The sequence below is a fragment of the Glandiceps talaboti genome, chromosome 3 (genome assembly GCF_964340395.1).
Source record: "Glandiceps talaboti chromosome 3, keGlaTala1.1, whole genome shotgun sequence".
Lineage (NCBI taxonomy): Eukaryota > Metazoa > Hemichordata > Enteropneusta > Spengelidae > Glandiceps > Glandiceps talaboti.
In genome coordinates, this window is record NC_135551.1 from 24,169,334 (window position 1) to 24,191,002 (window position 21,669).

General features: G+C 36.2%; 2 protein-coding genes across 2 annotated transcripts in view; both read left to right on the top strand.

Moving 5' to 3' along the window:
• Window positions 1-7,512: 7,512 nt before the first annotated feature.
• LOC144432683 (uncharacterized) lies at window positions 7,513-15,928 on the top strand. The gene is made up of 8 exons (XM_078120947.1): window positions 7,513-7,928; window positions 8,610-8,742; window positions 9,302-9,699; window positions 10,436-10,659; window positions 11,462-11,722; window positions 12,315-12,489; window positions 13,109-13,254; window positions 13,901-15,928. The coding sequence occupies exons 1-8, from the start codon at window positions 7,755-7,757 to the stop codon at window positions 14,472-14,474; spliced, it is 2,085 nt and encodes a 694-aa protein (XP_077977073.1). The 5' UTR covers window positions 7,513-7,754; the 3' UTR covers window positions 14,475-15,928.
• A 3,937-nt stretch (window positions 15,929-19,865) lies between these two features.
• Window positions 19,866-21,669, top strand: part of LOC144433439 (uncharacterized) — a 16,402-nt gene continuing 14,598 nt past the window's right edge. The window contains exons 1-2 of the mRNA XM_078121756.1: window positions 19,866-20,000; window positions 20,347-21,560. Coding sequence (XP_077977882.1) covers window positions 19,970-20,000; window positions 20,347-21,560 — 1,245 coding nt within the window. The 5' untranslated portion in view covers window positions 19,866-19,969. The remainder of the gene's footprint in view (window positions 20,001-20,346; window positions 21,561-21,669) is intronic.

Sequence of the window (21,669 nt, forward strand, 5' to 3'; positions counted from 1 at the left end):
ATGGCAGCTAACAATGTAACACAATAGTACAGTGATCAGGATATTATGAGTACAAAATATTCAGGAAACCTACCTGCTATCAAACGAGAGAGGACTACAAAATACTTGTTAATGCCAACAAAGTACATGAAGTTTCCTGCAAAAAATGGAAATTACGTCAAAGTGTAAAAGTACAAAAACATATAATCTTTTTAGTTTTTAATTTTTAATTATTATGTCTTATTATTATAACATACCAGTAATAAAAGAGTATTCAAACAATGTACATGTCTATATAACACATCACATTCTAGTCTTCTTGCCAGAGTCAAAGCAAATCATCAATACTCGTGCTACTATAAAATTGCCCTTAGGGGAATAGAAAACAAATATTACCCTCTATATGCAAAACAAAATCACTATGGTTCACTAGTCCATACCATGTGATATGATATAAGCCAATCATTGATGACTATATGCATATGATAAGTTATAATCAACATTTTGGCATTGTAAATGTTTTCACACATTTTTTGGTAAATTGTATATACAGAGCTTGTTAATATTGCTGATTAAAAGTGATATTTTGAAATATGTGCTTTACACTATGCAGTTAATTTTTGCATTCTGTTTTTGTACTCTGTTTTTGTATTTTGTTTTAAGCTTTATCAGGGTGAACTGTCATTTTAATTTCCCCCAGTGGAATGAATAAAGTAATTCTGATTCTGATTCTGATAATAAACAATTAAACTTTAAATGTCAAATTAATGTGACAGCCAGACTAGGGTAAATAAATAAAGTTATATTTGGTTACTTATACAGTGTTTAGCTAAGGTTGGGGAAACCAGGCAACAGACAGGGAGAAAAGGATAAAAATGACCGTGTTTTCCCACAGTCTATGGTAATTGTATTTGGGAACCAGGTAAAATTACATGAGAACCCTGGTAGATTTTACCTACTTACCATCCTTAGCACAAACACTGTTATAAAACAGACCATTGATATCCTGAACAATTCATTAAATTGTGATATGGAAATTGTTTAGATTGACAGTGATTCATGTGACCACACCGATAGTGATAGATATCAAATGAGTAACCATAGACCCAGGGTCTATGAGCACAGGGGCGTGTAATATTTCATAGATTGTTGTTTTCCAGGTCTACAGACTAAATATAACAACCTTTTGATTAATATATATTCCTACATGTAAAGGGAAGAGACTAATATTTCTTAGTAGTATAGAGATTGATACATTTGAGGCAGCAAGATTCGTACGATATTTTCCTAAGAAAACGGCATTCTAAGCAATAAGAAAACAACAATCTATGAAATATTACACGCCCCTGTGTCTATGAGTAACTAATCTGTATGATGTTAATGAGAATGTTAAGTTGACCTACATTGGGGCATGATTCTATCCTAAAGCAAAGTTTGAAATATTATAATATTAACAGTAATCTTCATTTATACTGGATAGTTCTTAAGCATATAAACACTTGTCTCCCGAGGAGTCCAGTGAGGACCATTCTTCATGGGTTCAGTGTTAATGCATGAGGAAATCGGAGTACCCGTGGAAAACCTGTGTTGTTTGGTAGATAGTCAAACTGAGTGACTCTTCTTACTTGCAGCGTGGTAAATTTAATCGAACCCTGAATGTGTTTCAAACGCCAACCACAGTCACTTAGAGGAAAGTGGTTTGACCACTCTGCCACTGACAACCCATAAACATTGATCAGTAAATGCCAATGATATTCTTACTTGATCATGCTTTCTTTAACAGGAACATGATGAATGACAAATCTTGCAGTCAGACTTGATGCAAGCATTTTCTCAAAAGACTGATCTCTAAAATGACTAATTATCCTCATACTGTTTGCCATTGTTTAGGTATTACCTCAATACATTTATTTTAATTTTTGTGCTGGGAATTCCTCCCAGCGATTTTCTGTTAAGCAGACAAATACAAACAAACAAACACACACACACACACACACACACACACACACACACACACACACACACACACACACACACACACAAATGCTACAGAGATCCATTCGGGTTTTGGACTACATGACAGGGCTATGTTGCACACTCTATATCACATTGCTATGGAACTGTCAAGGCTTTCCCAGTCAGTCCACAGGCTATCCCAGAGTCACCCAGGCCCGGCAAACATATCACCTGTGGGCTCCGTACTTCAATACATTTAGCATTTAGGCCCATTTACAAGATGTCATTTTCAAAAGAAATGAATTTTGTTGCGTTTGCACTTACATCTACATGGAGACGATTCACATGCAAATGTAACAATTTGACAATATTACCAAAAGTGGATCGTTTTGAAAACATTCTATTTTCTTTCAAAAACAGAGTGTGTAAACAGACAACTTGTAAATGGAAAGATTTGAAAATGGCCAAAAATGCAACAACTTGAAAACGCAAAAATTTGACCTTAGGAATGACTCCATCAATGACTTTAACCGAGTCACTTATGTCTGACCCCCGGGGTCTGACCACAGGCTTCATTACTTACTTCCTGGTGTACCTGGTCATAAATGTCAAGCACATAAGAGTCAGTGAGTGAACTTTAAATGCAGAACAAAGTAAAAGGATAATAGCTCGGTTATCTCATGTCAGATTTTTACAGTTGGGATGAGTTGATGTAGGAAGAGTTGAAATTGGGATGAAGTGACTGTGATAAGACATTTTTAAAACAACCATCACCATCCAATTAACCTTCAGGATGTACCTACCAACTATCTCCCACAGATTACCAAACAAAATAATAGTTTTGACTTTGCTCGTCTTGTCATGCCATTTTCCAAATATTGGTCCAGCAAATAATCCTGAGAAGCTGAAAGCTGTCAGGGTCAGCCCCAAGTAAATGGACTCTGCACCCAATGACTGCAGGTATTGCCATAGTGATGGCAGTATGACAGCTAAAAGAGAAGAAATATCAAACTTAGTAGTGAGTAAATCAAACCACACACAGTCTGTGGTCAAACCTAATAATCACAAGAATAACTATATTTATTTATTTATTGATTGATTGATTGAAATAAAGCCATAAATGTTGTAGTTTTAGCCCATTTTATTGTCTTATTTTCATGTGTCATTGTTGTATTTTCTTTATTCCTTTTAATATTGTTGTTTTGATTATCCTATAGGTTATCTGTTTTGATGTGTGTGAATAAATCGAAGCTCTCTCTCTCTCTCTCTCTCTCTCTCTCTCTCTCTCTCTCTCTCTCTCTCTCTCTCTCTCTCTCTCTCTCTCTCTCTCTCTCTCTCTCTCTCTCTCTCTCTCTCCTTACCTCCATTTGGTTTGTTTGTTTGTTTGTTTGTTTGTTTGTTTCTGTATGTGATTATACTAGTCATATCTTTTCTAATTTTTTAGTAGTCTATGTATTTTAATTTTCTAGTAGTGTTGTTCCTAACGTGCTTAGTAGGTCCCTGATACAAAAGGGATCAATAAATAAATAAATAAATAAATAAATAAATAAATAAATAAATAAATAAATACATACATCCATACGCACGCACACACACACACACACATACATACATACATACATACATACATACATACATAAATATGAAAAAGTTATTTCTATTCTATTTCTATACAATAAATTTAAAATCGAAACATAGCTCTCTCTCTCTCTCTCTCTCTCTCTCTCTCTCTCTTCTTACCTCCCTTTGGTTTGTTTTGTTTTGTTTTGTTTTGTTTTGTTTCTGTATGTGATTATACTAGTCATATCTCCTCTAATATTTTAGTAGTGTGCATATTTTAATTTTCTTTTAGTGCTGTTCCTAACATGCTTAGCAGGCCCCGGATACAAAAGGGATCAATAAATAAATAAATTAACGAACGAACGAACGAACAAACAAACTAATGAATAAATAAATAAATAAGTGAATGAATGAATGAATGAATAAATAAATAAATAAATAAATAAATAAATAAATAAATAAATAAATAAATAAATAAATAAATAAATAAATAAAACAATACTGTGTCCCCATATTTTGGCCAAATAAATCAAAACGGCTAGACTAGATATACATATTAAACACTTGTAATGTCGCGTGTTTCACATTCAATGACTTTTATTTGTCTGATTTTTTTAATATTTGCCGACAAGAAGCATTACAATACCTTCGACACGCATGACGCGTCGTAATTTGACGGTTCATAAACTTAATAATTCATGTTTACGATCGCGGAACCGGACGGCCCTGGCCGAAAATAATAGATGTAAACTTACGTTCACAAGCCAAACATGTGACAATACAAGACCACAACAAAAACTGTGAAACATTTACAGATCACTCTCATTTTATATATGGACAACAAAATTAGGTCGGTCACAGTTCCATTTACGTGATGCAATGACTCGGAGCGTGCTTCCATATGGTCGGAGCAAATCGAATCAATTAGTGTATTATGGGACCAACAAATATATTGTGGAGTTTTCCATTGGTATTCTAATAGCTAGTATATCTATTCGAGATGAAATATGTTTACTTTGTTTTTTTTTAAATGCGCCGTTCAAAAGGCGACTCCAGTACGATTGGGCTAAAATATGTCGTCCTCGGGATGCCGTTAACTCATCACTACGGTATCGTAATGCTTCTTGCCGGAAAATAATAAAAAATCAGATAAATAAAAGTCAATGAATGTGAAACACGCAACATTACAAGTGTTTATGTATATCTAGTCTAGCCGTTCTGATTTATTTTGCCATAATTTGGGGACATAATATTATAGCATTTATACCCACAGACACTGACAATTAGTGAGAAAGTGTGAGTAAATATCGGTAAATGTTGGTTAATAAGACATGTACACTGTAGTTTTTGTTTACTGATGTCTATTTTAACTCTACAAGTTAACAACCATTAACAGGTAACTATGGAAATAATATAATACCATGGATGATGATAATACCTACCATACTCAACACCTCCCATCAAGAAGAATATACCGGTGGCAATATTTGTCAGTCTTTTCTTGGTCTTCAGCCTCATGATGTTGTCATATATAGTATAAGAGACCGTAAATTTTAGTGTAAACTGTAGATCATTAACTCGTAAATCAAATCGACGGTCGTGTCCGGATTCAATGATGCTGTATTGTCACTAGTGACTGCTGCATTTGAGCGTTGCTGGTTGAGTCGACATGTACTACTCGAGAACCGGACATATGCTTTGCGTAAAATTAGGTGTTACCTTTATTTCAATATGATTTTATCATTCAGTGGCATTATTTCTTGTTCCATCATTCTATCATTGTTATTTCACCATTATTTTATTATTATTTTATTATTTCATCATTATTTTATTCTTATGTCCTTTTTATTTCATCGTTATTTCATTATTTCATTCTTATTTGGTCATTATTTCATTCTTATTTGGTCATTATTTCGTTCTTATTCCATTCTTATTTAACCATGATTTCATTCTAATTTCATTCTTATTTGGTCATAATTTAGGACATACAAGTACACACCTCCTCTCGCGATCTGCCTGCGTTGGTCTCTCCTCGCACATGACAGTTCAAAGTTTATTAAATCTATCACAGTCACGTGAGTCAGCTCACCGCAAAGTTCAAACTGACACGATGGACAAAGCACTGCACACAGGTGGTAATATATTTAGCATATGTACGAGTATAATATGCATTGAAACAAAAAGTCAATTTATCTTAAAATTATGAAAAACAGAGAGGAAATTGGTTTGATCACTTAATTCTAAGACATGATGCCCCCCCCCCCCCTTCATTATCATGGTATAGTCTTATAACAGTATAATTATTTTATTGGACATGAAAAAAAAATATCTAGAGTCAAAAACAACATACAGAAACAACAAAAACAAAAATATTTAGATGTACATATAATATAAAGCACTCTAAACTATAGTGTTGAAATATTTATATGACAGGTATTTGATCGTGACTGAGAGCAATCTGTCCTTGTGGCGATCACCCGAAGCCGGCAAAAACAAAGGACACAAAATGATGGAAATAGAGGTAATAAAGACATATAGCCGCTTTCACCACATCAAATTGGACTCGGAGTGGACTGCTTGACTAAATACTTTATAAGATAGCATTATACTCAATAAGCAACTACACATATTCAAAAACTAGTTTAATAGCAGTGACAGGTGTCCCGGGGGTCTCCTCCTAGAAGCCCTGGAGGTTTTTTGACATTTATTATAAGACAGCACCAACATGTATCACAACTACATATGGTTGTAATAGTTTTTTTCTAAAGTATAACAACATCTTGACATTAAAAAGGTAGGGGAAGAGCTTGAGATGGGGATATTTTAACTTCTCGTAGGGGTCCTAGGGTTCTTTTTTAGTCTTAAAGTAAATTTTTAGGCTATTCAGAGCCTTTCAAGTAATTATAATAACTTCAGAGCTTTTAATACAAGACGGCGCCATCAAATATTCAGAAATTAAGCTATTCTTTATACATAGGGTTGAAATATCACGGTTCTTTTTTAAAAAAAAGTTGTAAAAGGTAATACAAAGTACAATGTTTAAAATTAAAATGTCATTTACATTTGATTTACGAAGAACAAAATGAAAAGTAGGTACACAAAAAATACTAAAAAAACCAAAGCTACAAAATAACAAAAACAAGCTAACAAACAAAAACGTCAACATTGACGTTTCTGTCAGCAAGTCAGTGAAACTAGAGTTGTATCCGAAGCATCATGAATGGGTGTGTGACTGCATGGATATAGGAATGTTAAAGTTAGAAAGGTATTAGTATTGTATACATATGGGTATGTGCCGGGGTATATGCCACCCAGATGGGGTCTTCTGAAATTTCTCTCATAAGTCATTACATGGGACACGATCTTTAGAAATACCTTCACAACATCAGAATAAGGTAATATTGACCGGATGATAGTGACTGGAAATCTCCGAGGCTAACAATGGGTTTGTTTTGGGATTAATATTATGAATTTTTTTTTCGAACTTAGACGACCGTGTACCCGTCTGAAAATTTGAGGAGTTGGCCTACCCACCCCTCCCCGTCGTGGATGTGACCCGGGGGTTAATCAAGTTGAACAGAAATGTTCATGATATTACCCAACAAACGCATGATAAATTCTTTTTATGTAAATGTGTCACGCCTACAAATTTCTCAGTGGCATTGCAATTAATTTTCGTCAACGTTTGCAACTATTTTTCTGATGAAAGACGAGGCAACTGGTCGTGCTTAACCGCATTACAACAGGAAATCCCGTAAATCGTGCCGCTTGAATAAAATAAACCTTCAAGTGAAAGTCATCTTAGAAATGTAGTTTATTGATTAGCAATGGATAATAACTTTCTTTTGTGCTATAGATAATACTTTGATATATATTTTAATGAAAACAGAGCACGTGGTGAAATTATACATGTATTGTAAACAATTCACAAATATAAATGACGTCATGTGTTCCTCCGCCATTGAAGCAAGTGAGTGCAGTCTCCCAGTTACAGGACACCACGTCCCATTATGTCTCTTGAAATGTTTACCATTTATTGTGCAACATCAGCGTTCTTAAAAGGTCGTGAAGCAGGCTTTGCTGACATAGATCGGAATGCTGAGCTAGAAGACCACTACAAACTCACACACGTAACGAACGACACTCGATTGCAATCGAGCCACTTTCGACACCGAACAGGTACATAGTTACCTGATCAAAACACGGCGTCAGTCAGAAAACTGATTTTCATTTGCACGTAACATATTTTAATACTGAACATGCCGAGAGGAAGAGGACGTGGTCGTGGAGGACGGGGTCGAGGGAGCAGCAGAAACAGAACACGGGGAAGTAGTGGAAGAGGTCGTTCAACAAGTGGGGCCGCCCAGCAAGTAACAGACGAATGGGGCGTCCAAAACATAAGTACCACAGGTGAAGTCGCCGTTGTAACTGATGTAAGTAAAACAAATGTTTAATCCCATTTTGTGTGTAGCTCTGCCGAGCAACTATTAAATATAACTATGTAAATGTTTATTTGAGTACATGTAACAAAACCAGGGGGGGGCGGGTTTGTTAATCAATCAATCAATCAATTTTTATTGCACAACAACATTACATGCCATAGCAAGCATGGTAAAGCATACAAAAACAATAACATACAGAAATCAAGTCACAAGTGAATACTTGAACAATCATTTAGCCAACTGTTAATGGTACAAAACATAAAAGGAAAATAATAACAAAACTAATAAACTATGTAAAAGAAGCATTACATAACATAATAAAATTAATGAACTACAAAAGCTATTCATTGAAAAGAAAGAAAAATAATGTATGGACATTGGTAATTAGACAGATTTATGGATATGTACATTTGTATATTTGATTGTGTATTACAATTATTTTGTAGGTGGTGGTCTCTTTGTATATTGCATAATTTGATAGATTTGTTTATATTATCCAAACTAGCTCTTTAAACTGAACCAAGATTCTTTAGAAAAAGGGAGGACAAGCCCAGCGGCTATGCAAGTTTCGAACTTCAGTGGCATTAAGCTTTTTTGATATTTTAAAAAGAAGAAATTAATTGTGTTGGTAGCCAAGAAATTAATTTTGATAATGTTTTCATCTGTTGACAGGAGGTTGGATTCAATAGTTTATTTGTTGGCCTCAGCACTACAGACCAACATTATGATGCACAGCAAAAAGACAGAGAATGTTACCTAGCAACCCTAGCAGTACTAGAGAAGAATGGAGCAGAAATACTTCAAGGTAATGTAAATTTGTATTTCAGCATAAGACTTTGACGCGGTAATATTAATTTGCTTTTTCATTCTTGAAAGCAGATAGTTGGTATAGTCAGAGTTGTGATATCACTAATGATTGAATCCAATAACATAGTCTTGGCAATTGCATACCTAAGGGACGAGTTTTAGAAAATTTTTCTGAATTTGAGAAAGTGAAGGTCTACATTTGCAGCTCTACTTAGTTTTCAAAGAATATTGTAAGGAATGCAATGTTCGACAACAGATTGATACATACATTTAAGTATCTCCCTGCATAATAATCTTGATCGAATATAATTTGTCAAGAATTGTGTTCGATATCTTAAAATTGTTCTCAGAACACTACCATTTTGCCAGAATCCCCCCCCACACACACACACACATGCACGCCAAAATTATAATAAGCTGCATTGTCAGTTTTGTCTCCCACCACCCCCCCCCCCTCTCTATTACTGGGTTTACACATCATAGTGAAATTAACAATAATAAGTGATTTAGATACAAATTGTAATTGTATCGTATTTCTTTGTCTTTCTTCCTTGAAGGTTCCAGAATTCGAGCACTTGCTGCAGCATGGGCACGGACAGATCTCGCCATGGTGAACATCTTCCTTGCCAAATCAGATCTGTTTGGTCTGGTTGAAATCTTGAAAGCTTTAACTTTGTTAGATTCAGGGCGTAGAGTACGAGAATTTGAGAAAAAGATGAGACGATTGGAAATGACAGGCAAAGTCAAACGTAAGACAATCGGTAAACTGAAGTCAAACATTGATAACTTGAATGCCATCAAGCCTAAAGTGGGATCTGTGAGTGGTGCTGTAGCTAAACATGTCAGGCAGTGGGTGAAGACAGTACCTGCACAACAGTTAGAGTTCTATGCTCTACATTTCCCTAAAGAACCATGGAAGAGATTGGCTGATATGTGTCATTTCCATCCAGAAAAGGTAAATTATATTACTTGCTAGAATGTTTATACTACAGGGTACATTCTTAGCTTCCAGAATTCATTACCATTTCAAAACATATTACATCTTTCATTTTCAGTTATGATTTATATGCAAAAAGCTATGGACACCTGAAAGCGAAACCATTGATAGTAAGATACATCTGCCATTCCTCCCTCATCAGCATGCTCTATCCATGAAAGAGGTAGACCTGTGCGTGAGGGCGCCCCATCACAGGTGTACCATGCAGACTACTGAAGCCAGTAAAGGGTTTCAATCCCACATTTCTGTGTTGGTATTACTCCGTATCTTATCAGTGGGGCCATAAGGACACCATAAGATTATTATTTTTCTTCTGGCCCAAGGTTATCTAATCTCTGCCAGACAACTTTTTTCCACATCTACATTTTAATCCTAATCTGAGTGGTTATTAATGATACATAAGCCTATCTTGAACACAAGTAATATTTCCCATGCATATGATTACAATGTCAAGACAACAATCAACTCAATCTCAAATATGGCCATTTTCACTTATAAAATTCTCTTCAGAATTTCCCCATTAGCTAACCTCCTTCATATTGGTATCAAGATATACACTTCAGTATGCCCTCCCTTCACTTCTGTATATTGCACCACACTGACTAGTCCAAATGGCTGATGTGTAAAACATTTCTTTTCATCACATCTCTATTACTGATTGTCTAACTTTTGTTGTAATGTTGTATGTTTTCAGGATTTCCCTAATCTGCCATGGTTCTTGCGCTACTGTTATGGTGGTTCAGCACCTGATGGCTCAATGGTTCAAAGCTGTACAAGTCTGAATTCTGACAATGTAAATGAACTAATTCAAGGGCATGATGTACCATATGCTCACATCAAAGATTACAAAGGTAGCTTGATGGATGAATCCAAAGCAAGAATTGCAGAATATGAGAAAGAACTGGATACAGTGTTGTGGTAAGTACGATGCAGAATAACCACACCTACATGTACATGTATTTCATTAGTATCGAAGTTAGCCTGGAATCCATGCAGATTGGATTTTTTACATTTATCTTTCCAATCACAACACATTTGTAAAAACCCAATCCGATTTGAATTTTACATTTGTCTTTCTAATCACAAGACAAATGTAAAAAATCCAATCTGCATGGATTCCAGGCTATATCAAAGTAGATTTTTGTTTCAAACATAAAACTGAAAACTTTTTCTCAACTTTTTGAATGCACACTTTAGTCTTTTTCAACAGAACACTAAACAGGCAGTATATAATACTTATATTAGTTATTGTCCTTAGAACCCCTTTCCAGTTAGGTATACAGAAAAGTAAAGCTGCATGAGTTAATAGTTATAGTATACAAATTTGATACATTTTGCTGTCTTTTGCCTTTATATTTAGATGTTATTCCCAGTATTTTTCTTTGTTCAGCCAAGGAAAATACGAGTGACCTAAGGGGCCTTTGTCACGAGTTGACCTAAGGGTTGTCACTCATCTAGCAACTCGTGACAAAGGCCCCTTAGGTCACTCGTATTTTCCTTGGCTGAACAAAGAAAAATATAGGAGAATAACATAATTAAACCAGTGCCAGTGATATCAAAGAAAAGTCGAGGAAAATAATGGCAATTTTGAACATTTTGACTCGTATTTTGAACACAGCAGAACCAGTGGCATAGACGCACATTGGCTCATGCACAGTATAAAATGTTTTATACTCCAAAAATGTCCTTCATTTCTACACTTTTCCTTTTAATATCACAGGTATTATGAAGATTTGGCTTGTGAGTTAACAGATCAAATGATCTTGAAACGACTTCAAGGAGGAGACCCTGTCAATCTAACGTATGGGAAATTGATGGAAAGATTACTGACATTAAAGATGAAAAGAGAAAACATCAGTGGACGTGGCAGTGGTGGAGATGGGTTTAGAACAGAGAAAACTGCCACTGATGATTCTCTGAAGAAAGCACCATTTTATGATCTTCTGATTCCCATTGCTGAAAAACAGCTGCAAAGCATGAGGTGGGTGCAGTAATGTTTATCCATCATAGATACCCAAACTATTTTCAGTTCAACCAAAGAAATAAAAGAATCATGAATTACTCTACTGTATAATTTCAAAGCTGATACTTGTTGCTGACTATGAGTTTGATTTCCTCATTGTATGGTCAGTAAATAAAGACTGTGTACCAGGGGTAGCCGTAGTCTAGCTGTTATACCCTCGGGCAATTCTGCTAACTAAAAGCTACCACAGGTTGCATAGTGTCAAAGGTATTGTCTGGGGCATGCCTGAGGTAACTGTCATTGCTGGCTTCTGTTTGCGAGCCTTTCGAGTACTAGCCTTTCGAGTGCAGATCTGAGGTCTTACTACAAGACCAGTGTAGCCCCAATAATTGGTGATACTATTAGAATTGATAATGTCAGACGATGCAGTTTAATCAAGGGAATTGAAGTTTTACTGGTAATTATGTGTTGTACAGCTTGACTATAAGTTATTCACATATACATGTTGCAGTCATATGAAGATAGTTTCTCATTAGTACATGTTGTAACAGGCTGTGGTGGAACCCTTCATCACTAAACTTGTAATATTCTCTCTTCATTTTACCAACAGTGTGCCTTTAGAAGCACCAGTTGTTGTGATTGGAGATGCCTCACCATCTATGAATGTAGCCATCCGTACCAGTACCATCATTGCTAGTTTGTTAACTGCTATATGCCATGCTCAGTTAGTTTTCTTCCACTCATTTCTGATGAAACCCCCTTTCTATCCAGAGAGTGTCACACAGGTAAGACATTATTACTTTGTTGTATGAAAAATTTCACATGGAAGGGTTCACCAAAGAATAACGTGGTTGTACTATGTGATTTCAGTAAAATAAAAAGAGGTGGAGTAACATAATATGCTACTGTCAATACATAGGCATTTGTGCCTAGATACCAGATTCATTTATAAATTCATAATGTTCTCTACCTAAAATTGTTATATCAACATCAACTTTCTCATATTTGTGGGGGATTTTATAACTTACTTCACACAGATTTGCAATCTGAGTTTAAGACTTTGCAAGATTGTTTTTGATTAATGTGTTTTTAACTTTTTTGTCAGTTTATGAATTTAAGTATTAATATTGTAATGTGATATACGTTGTTTTTATTTTAAGTGTTTATTTTTTGTCCGGCTTCCCATTCAAGTGCACTTTTAGTTTGTGCATGTTGTGGTGTTTGTCTTGTACAATTTTATTCTTGGCACCTGCTAATGGTACTAGTCCCATATGTCATCCTTGGAAATAAATAAATAAATAAATAAATAAATCTTATGATTGTGTCTTCCATAACTACAATTTGTAGTTTGTTTGTAAAAAGCATGAGAAATTACATTTCTTCACATATTTGTGCACTTGACAGGCACTGGAATTGGCAACTACTGTACAAACCAGTCACATGACAGCCCCTGCAGCTGGTCTCTATGACTTCTATGAGAGAAAAGAAGTGGTCAAAACATTCATTGTTGTTACTGATGAAGAAGAAAACACAGCTTATAAGGGTTATAGGTGAGTTATAAGTTAAGTACTCTATTGTAGTGTTAGTTGGGGGGGGGGGGGGGGGTTGGCTTTTGCTAATGCTATATAGTGAAAAGGTTAAAAGATATGCCAGTAATGTATATGCATAGTGTTGTTAAATCTGGTCATTGTGTGTATGTAAAAGCTATCAGGAATAGCTATCCCTAATATACAAAGACCAGATATAATAGTGCTACACATATGTATTACTGGCATATCTTTTAACCTGTTTCAAAACATTGCTGTATAGCATTAGTGGAATCCTAACCCTCTACTATTTGGTTGATTAGTAGTGGTAGTGCATAGCATAAGTCTGTCCCAACCGTGTACTTAATGGTTCAATGACTCTTGACTACACAGACACTTTGGCAGGTTGCTTCCCATGAAATAACATCACATGCACTCACTTCAGTAAGGAAAACTGTCAAAGCAAATAATTATTGTAATATGATGAATATGAAAGATGAACATAATAACAATGGTATGATATACATGTGACAGACAATACACCATTTGAACAAGTGATGAGCTTTTTCTCAAGTTAATCATTAAATTGTACTGTTGTCTGATTCATTTAGTTCAATATAATAAGTTTTAAATTAATATATACTAATAATATGTGATGATTTGTTCCCAGGTTCAAAGAACTATTCAAGAAGTATTTTGAAGAAGTTTACCCAGCCAAACTGGTATTTGTATCATTTCTAAGAAGCCAGCATAGCAAAGGTCAGATGGTGACGGAATTACAGAATAATAATATCAACGTTCTACACTTCAAATTGGACTCCAATAGACCTGACCTAACAAAACTGGATAACTTGCTAGGTATTCTGTCAACTGGTTCATCCTCTTTCCAGGATGAAGTGAAAAAGATTGCATCCCAATTGAAAGCACAGGGCATCACCAACACATTCAAGAAACTAAAACTTGATAACACTACACAGGAAGAGGAAACACAAGATACTTCTTTACAGACAGCAGCACCACAGGGAGATGCAGCACAAGAGACAGATAAAAAGACCGACAGTGCAGGGTCAGTAGATGATAGCATAACAAAACAGGATGATGGCGATGAAGCAAAAGATGCCTCAGATCAGAACACTGCAGATAAAGATTCAACCCAGACAGGTCAAGATTCTGATAAACAAAACATAGATAATACACAGGGTGCCAATGATGATCAGAATCCACAGGGGTGTATTGCAACATAACTCACATTTGCCCAGCTCCAGTATTTTTTTTCTAAGGTCTAGGAACCCCAATAACTGAAAGGAAAAATTTGATAAAAACTTGCGTGTATTTAAATACAATGTACCAAAATTTTGCCAAGAAAGCCCAGTACATTGACTGGGGAAGTTTGGTAGATTTCACCCACATACTTAACCACCCTTAACAAAAAGCTCAAATAAAACGGCATCATATGTAATGCTTGATATATATCTGTAAAGGTTTATTTGGATGTAGTCATATCATATGATTTCATTATACATATAATTATGGTGGGAAAATGATCAAGAATTTATATTTCACTCTTAACTAAAACAAATAAAATTTAAAACATGGGTTGAACATTCTTGCATTCAGTAAGAAATGTATTTCCTTGTCATTTCGTTTGCAGTTTTATGTTAGATGTGCTATGAGGGGCATTAGTGCTCAGGACAAACAGTCAACTTACTCAGTAGAAAAGTGAACTACATGTACTGATACCAGTGTGATACTTGTAATTAGTAGTAGATGTTTTACATTTGTATTTCAAGGTTTTCCCCATTATAGAGAAAGCACAGTACTAAAACCATCCTTGCCACCCAGGCTGCCATTCTTTGCAGGTTTCTGCCATGCTTCAAAAGTGTTCTACCACTGTAGTTTTAGTAGTATGATAATGCTTTCACATAAGAAAATTATAAACATATCAGAGTATGTTTCACTGTTAAAGACATGACTTGTATGTCATGCATGATCATTATGCAAATAATCATGTTCTGTAAATTACTATGCAAATTAGACACAATCTTTGCAATCTGTTATGGGGAGAACACTATATTTTTACCATAACAGGTATTGCGATTTCACAGAAATTAACTTTCTCAGTGTGAAAAAGTGAATTTAGATCTATTTTATATCATGATGATCGGTTGTATACTCTTATCAAAATATACATACCAAAGTTGATATTATTTTTGTGTTTTCATTAGTGGGTATTGCTCTTTCATAGAATAGAAGGTTAGTTTCTCTGTTAAAAATTTAACCCTTTTTCATCAAACAGGGTATATGTATAAAGTGTAAGAATGTATGTTTTTAGTTTGTCATTATTGTATAATTTTATGTTAATAGTTAATATCATATGTATAAACTTTTAACAATAACCAAAGCTATGTTTATTTTTATCAACATGTATACGCCTTGGTACATAATACTCCAAAGGCTGTAGTTTGTAAGATACTGTATTTATATATCTGTAGAAAAATATAATAGGAGTTGTTATACTTTTGTGCATTTACTTGTCACATTGCAAGCGTGCATAGAATCCATGCAATGTCGTGAGTTGTCAGAGCAGACATTTTGTTGTTGAAAATACTTTATGATCACAATGCTTGAATTGAAATTACTAAATGATAAATGCATGCTGAATTCTAATAATTTTTTGCTCAATATTTTTGATGTACCATTTCCTGATATGCTAATCTTTTTTCAATAAATATCATTAGATATTTATGAATATAAGATGTAAAATAAAATGGAATAAATAAATGTGATTGTAAACTCGACCAATTGGACTGTCCAGACTTTGCTTCTGAAGATTACCAAGCAATGGCAAGTTACAACTGCACCTCTGAATAGATGCTGGTTGGACACAAATATGCCTAGCAACTAAGGCCATTAACATAGTAACAGAAAAAAAAAATGGCGGCTTATTGCAAAGATAACTGTGGTGGGTAGTTATATATGGGATAACATTCAAACAATGGACACAAATTTGCCTAGCAACAGAGCTCACATTCCTAGCAACAGCAAAATGGCTATTGAATAGATAACAGCAATGGTGGAGTAACAAAATGATGGATAGTGCAATTAATAAGCAATAAACCTATTACAAATGTGCATACAAAAGGTGGCCACACCACAGCAATAACTAGCATGGGCAAAATGATAGCATAGACAATGGCGAGTCATTGCCTATTATCAAACCCTCCAACATTAGCATCACCTTGACTCCTTCACAGTCATGAAGTACACAGTTGTGCTTCAATGCCGTTGGCGCTATTTTTGATCATGACGGTTTTTTGCAAATTGAAATCTTACATTATGTCGACTACCTGACTCGTCGAACCATGACAATCAAATTGTGGAACTATGTGCATCATAATTATAAGGTGTCCAGGTATGCTCTAAAAATGGCATTATGAAAAGTGTGTGTGTGTGTGTGTGTGTGTGTGTGTGTGTTTGCGCGCGCGTGCCTGCGTGCGTGCGTGTGGGTGTTTGACAAAAAAACAAAAAATTCTGAAACCTGAACAATCGAAAAACATTCTGGGTTGGTATATGCATTATCGAGAACACTGTCTTTGCTAAATAAACTTTAGTAATATAAGCATGTGCATTTTTCCTAACTAACTTCAGCCGAAAGTCCCCAGTTGCAGAATGTACAGTTGTAAAAACCTGTATATAATGAGCCATATTATATAATTCTGGTGTCAACATAGTACATATACATGTAAGAACATTCAAAACCGTCAACTAAGTTCTGTGTATACAAATTGACAACGGCTCTTCTCTAATAATATAAATGCATGTCGCACGTTTATATGAAGAAGTCTTTAGGACACTTCACTTCAACGTCGTGAAACCACCAGCCTCTTTACATGGTTAAGGGCAGCTCTTACAGACGCTAGACGCCCCCGCTCAGGGGAAATGGTGCTAGAAAAATTAAACTCTTGCTTGCGAGAATTACTTTACCAAAATGAAATACAGTCTAGGAAACTATGGACAAACGTCATTTTATAGTTATTGTATGTAACTAAACGTTTGTTCCCCTTTTGTCCATAGACCTAAGCTTATTCCTGACACCGTCCGTTTATTTTCCATAGCACCATGTTGTCACTGTTTTCGCAAGAGGAACTTCGTGACACTCTGCGTTACGAAAAAGTGTATACAATGACTTACACAGGAAGAGTTTCACTTCATTTTCCAGATCAATAATAATATAGTTTACGTACTAAGTCACGAACAGATTTGAAAAATAAGACATGACACCAGCTATCACGAGGATTTGAAAAATGGGCGACGTGGAAACAACAAAGGGAAAGAGCAACAGTCTTAGACTGCTAAATTTATTTTCGGTACCTCTGTTATAAAAAAAATATCTAAATTACCTTTTTCAATGATGGACCGATCAGCTTCTTTTGCACCTGGAGTGGGTCGATGGATCATTTATAGGCTAGGGGTCACCTGTTTTTAACTTTTGAAGTGAGTGAGGGGGTCATAGTGTGTTAAAATTATCACAGTTTTAAATTAAATCAAGGGTGGTCCCAGTACCTTTGAAGTATCGTCACCGGTCGCTGTAGCGATAACATACACATAAATCTACTATAATCTCAGAACGCCAGGTTAATAAGGTGGGGGCTCGTCCTGTTTTTTTTTCGTCAAGTTCTTACAGGGAGGGGTTCAGAGGCATTTGTTGTATATCGTGGACAATACGGTGATCCACCAATGTTGAAGAAACTGCACCCCCTAAGCCTTATGACAACATTTCCATTGATGATCATTGATGGCGATTAACAAATACACCTTTTTCGTTGATATGCTACTATTGTTTAATGAGGTGCATATTTCTACTTTCTATTTCTGCATATAGGGGCATGTAGTAGTATTTCTTAGATTGTTGTTTTCCTTGTCTACGTTGTCCATAATAACGGTTTGGCCCTAATTCCCTACCTGTACCCGTGAGAAAATAATCTACTTGTACAGAGATTGGCATTTGTAGCAGCAGGATTCGTATATTTACAAGTGATTACAAGGGCACCATATCAGTGCTCAGATTGCAGTGAATGGACTACATAGACCACTATAGCTATGTGTGTTGCTCTACAAAGTGAAACGTCATTTCCTATTTTCCACGACATTCGATCATGTGATTCCAAGTTATGTAGGCATTTGTATCGTAAATTAGGGGCCATTTAGAGGGTATATCTTCCACTCATAACCCCCCCCCCCCCATGTGCAGTGGTTACAATTAGGGTAGGGAGAGGGTCTTCCATTCATACTCCCCAGAAACGTGTCCCATGCCGCGGATAAATATTGACAGGAAAACTGTCGAGGATTGTGATATACTGATCGACAGCTGATTAATCTCAGAACAGCCCAGGGTATCATGGATGTGTAGGCATACTACCAAATAATAACATATGAAACCAATTTCATTCAAAACATCATAAGCTATCACATGATACCGTATATCCTGCACGAACAGGAAACACTTATGCAAATCATGTGATATCATGTCATTTTTTTTACTAAAGTGTTCTCCATGGGATGAAGATGCCCCCACTCACACCCTTCCCTACAACAGTCATCATAGTGATGTTCTTCCAACATCAAGGTTGAAGGTTCTGCATGTTATTTAAGTATCTTCATGTATGAGTTAGATTTCAGTTATGATGCAAAGCCTTCATCGATTTGTAAAGACTTTGTGATGTACTGGACCAGGTGTACCTTATATTATAATTGTACATTCCAATGTGTAGGAGGGGTTCCGTATAGTAGTGCATTGCGGGGGGGGGGGTATTGCACAATTGTGCATCAAAATCTGTGTAGCGTTAGGCGAGGGGATTGGGACGGGGGGAGGGGCTACGAAAATTCTGGAGTTCAAGGGGTTTGATATTTTTTATAGCGTATATAGCTATACGAAAACAATTTTAACCAAAATATTTTCTCCTCAGCCCCCCCCCCCGCCCTACATTTTGTTCGTTCCCTTGATACGAATATCTTGAACTACAGTAATTTCTACTAGAATAATAACATTTGCTGATCTTATATAACCTGACACGCTTATGTCGCTTCAAACTTGATTTCACAGGTTGTCTATGTACAGCCGCTAGCCACCCGTGCTTATATATTTTCGCCACGTAAGCTTTTGCGAGATTTACTCAACATGTACTAGTACCATCTCCAGGCTACCATCGAATGTATAAGCCCTACAGTTAACAGTTGGCCACGGTCCAAAACGGGCGATTTTTAAATAGATTTGAAATAACTGTGTTTTGAGAGGCTTTTGGCTTTTTACATTGCATTCTTATTTCCATTATTTGTGGCATGCACTGGTGCAGATATTAAATCTACATGACATGACATTCCTTTCCCTGGACGCCGGTCCAAATCAGCCAGGTCAGTCAGTGACCCCGTGACCTTCTTTCTCGCAAACCTGATAGGGATCATACAAGTCAGAGTACACGGTAAAGCCCAAATTAAGTCATCATGGTACAGCCAATCAGCATCAAGGGAATTTACGTCACCCGTGGTTGACCAATAGGCCACGTTGTCACGTGCAAGGGTATTCCCCTTTCTAGGTTTTTCCCATGATGTAGTTCTTTACAATATATATATAAATATAAATCTCAGACGAGCATTTGTACAATAGAGTAACGATGAAACGCACTGATTGAACTGCATTTAGTGGGTTTTGATCAACATTTTGACAGAATCGTCAAACAAGATGGCATCGCTTGTTCTTATAAGCTCCTTATGTAAGTTGGAAAAATTCTCTGAATTTAATAATTCTTTCATTTTCATCCGATTTGTTAGTGAATTTGACATCAGAAATGAAAACAGCTTTTCTGTTAATTCGGAGAAACGATACAGAAGGGAAGTGCGAAACCAAATCGATAATGCAGGAATATTTACCATGGACGCCATGTACGGTTTACTCGGGCTGTAATACGGTGACAGAGTAGCACTGCGGTTTGATTTAAAATATTATTTGAACATGCAAAGACGATGATATATCTAAGTGTGTACAATAGTATTTACTTTGGACAATTTCAATAATTAAAATAACGTTTCTTTTTCGACTTTCTTTTTTTCTTTTTACAGTTTTTTCATCCTTTCTTGGTTGTAGTGTAGGACAACTTGAACATTCAGTTCATGATTTGGGATCCCAGGGACATTTTACACCAGGAAATGGACAAAATGAACTAGAAGACCATACAATTCATATCGTATCTGTTGACGCTTCAAAATCGGGAAGTGAAACTCGCAATGAAAAAGTTGAACTCAAGTCTAGTGAACTGCAGAAATCGTCGATAATCGTTCCTGATAACGCAGAACAGGTAGATAGGTACGATATGCCAGGTCTACCTCTGGATTTGGCGAACGACAAACAATCATCAGACGGTGAAAATGAGGGTAAGATTGGAGCTTCAAATACTGCTCACGAAATGAAAGTAAACAGAGACATGAGAGCTAATGACGTCATCTTCGATGAACGTCGTACAATAAACCCATCTGGCTTCGTTCCAAAATTCCCCCCGTTCCCAGACGGACCGCATATTTTGGAGGGGAAAGATGGGGACACAGACACAGTCGATGTTGGAGAAGGTGGTAAATTGCCACCTTATTTATACCCTGACAGCGTAGGAAGCGACGGTAACTATTACCCTGATTACGTAGGAAGCGACAGTGAATACACTACGATGCCGATAAAACCGAATGAGTTTTCGCTTACAGGGTGGGTGAAAGAACGGCAAATATCCGATTCGGAACGTCAACAACAAAATCTACTTAAAGCAAAATCTAGTGACGTCTTGACGAAAATCGATGCCAGCAAGTTGATAGAAGACAATGTAGATATTGATGCGCTCTATGAAAATGTGAAAATGGAGCCAGATACGGTCATTGACGAAGAAGACGGAATTATGATATTTAGGAATGACGGTTCGATGTTCGAAATTGACGGTTTGAATCAACTACGTCCCGAAACCACCATGGCAGTCGAAGAAACGACAACTTCGACCTCATCTCCCGATCCCACATTCGTCATCATGAAATCTTCCAAAGATGGGGATACTGGAAGTCGTGAAAATAAAACCCCAAAACAACAACAAGCTTTCAAATCTAATTTAAATTTGATGTCGAGCAATGGATGGAGAAAGCCGGCCACGCCCATGACGTCGCATGGACTTTTAGGAAGAGACCGCAGACCTGGTGGGGGTCTTGTCATGGCAACTGGTGCTTCAAGCCGTGATCCAACATGTCCACCTGTTAATGGTTCAACAGATATGGTGTTATCGGACGGTTTCTACAGAAAGGTAAGTTTATGAAAAGATAGTAAAACTTCACGTTAGTGATCTAGTCGTTCTGAGTGTCATTTCCATCAAAATCAAAATTGTAACATCAATATTTTCATTTGTTTTGTTT

Bases quoted from the DNA above. Each gene is read 5' to 3' on its own strand.
- LOC144432683 (XM_078120947.1), top strand. From the start codon at position 7,755: ATGCCGAGAGGAAGAGGACGTGGTCGTGGAGGACGGGGTCGAGGGAGC. The intron at 9,700-10,435 runs GTAAATTATATT...GTATGTTTTCAG, and splicing joins GTCATTTCCATCCAGAAAAG to GATTTCCCTAATCTGCCATG. The intron at 10,660-11,461 runs GTAAGTACGATG...TTAATATCACAG, and splicing joins GAACTGGATACAGTGTTGTG to GTATTATGAAGATTTGGCTT.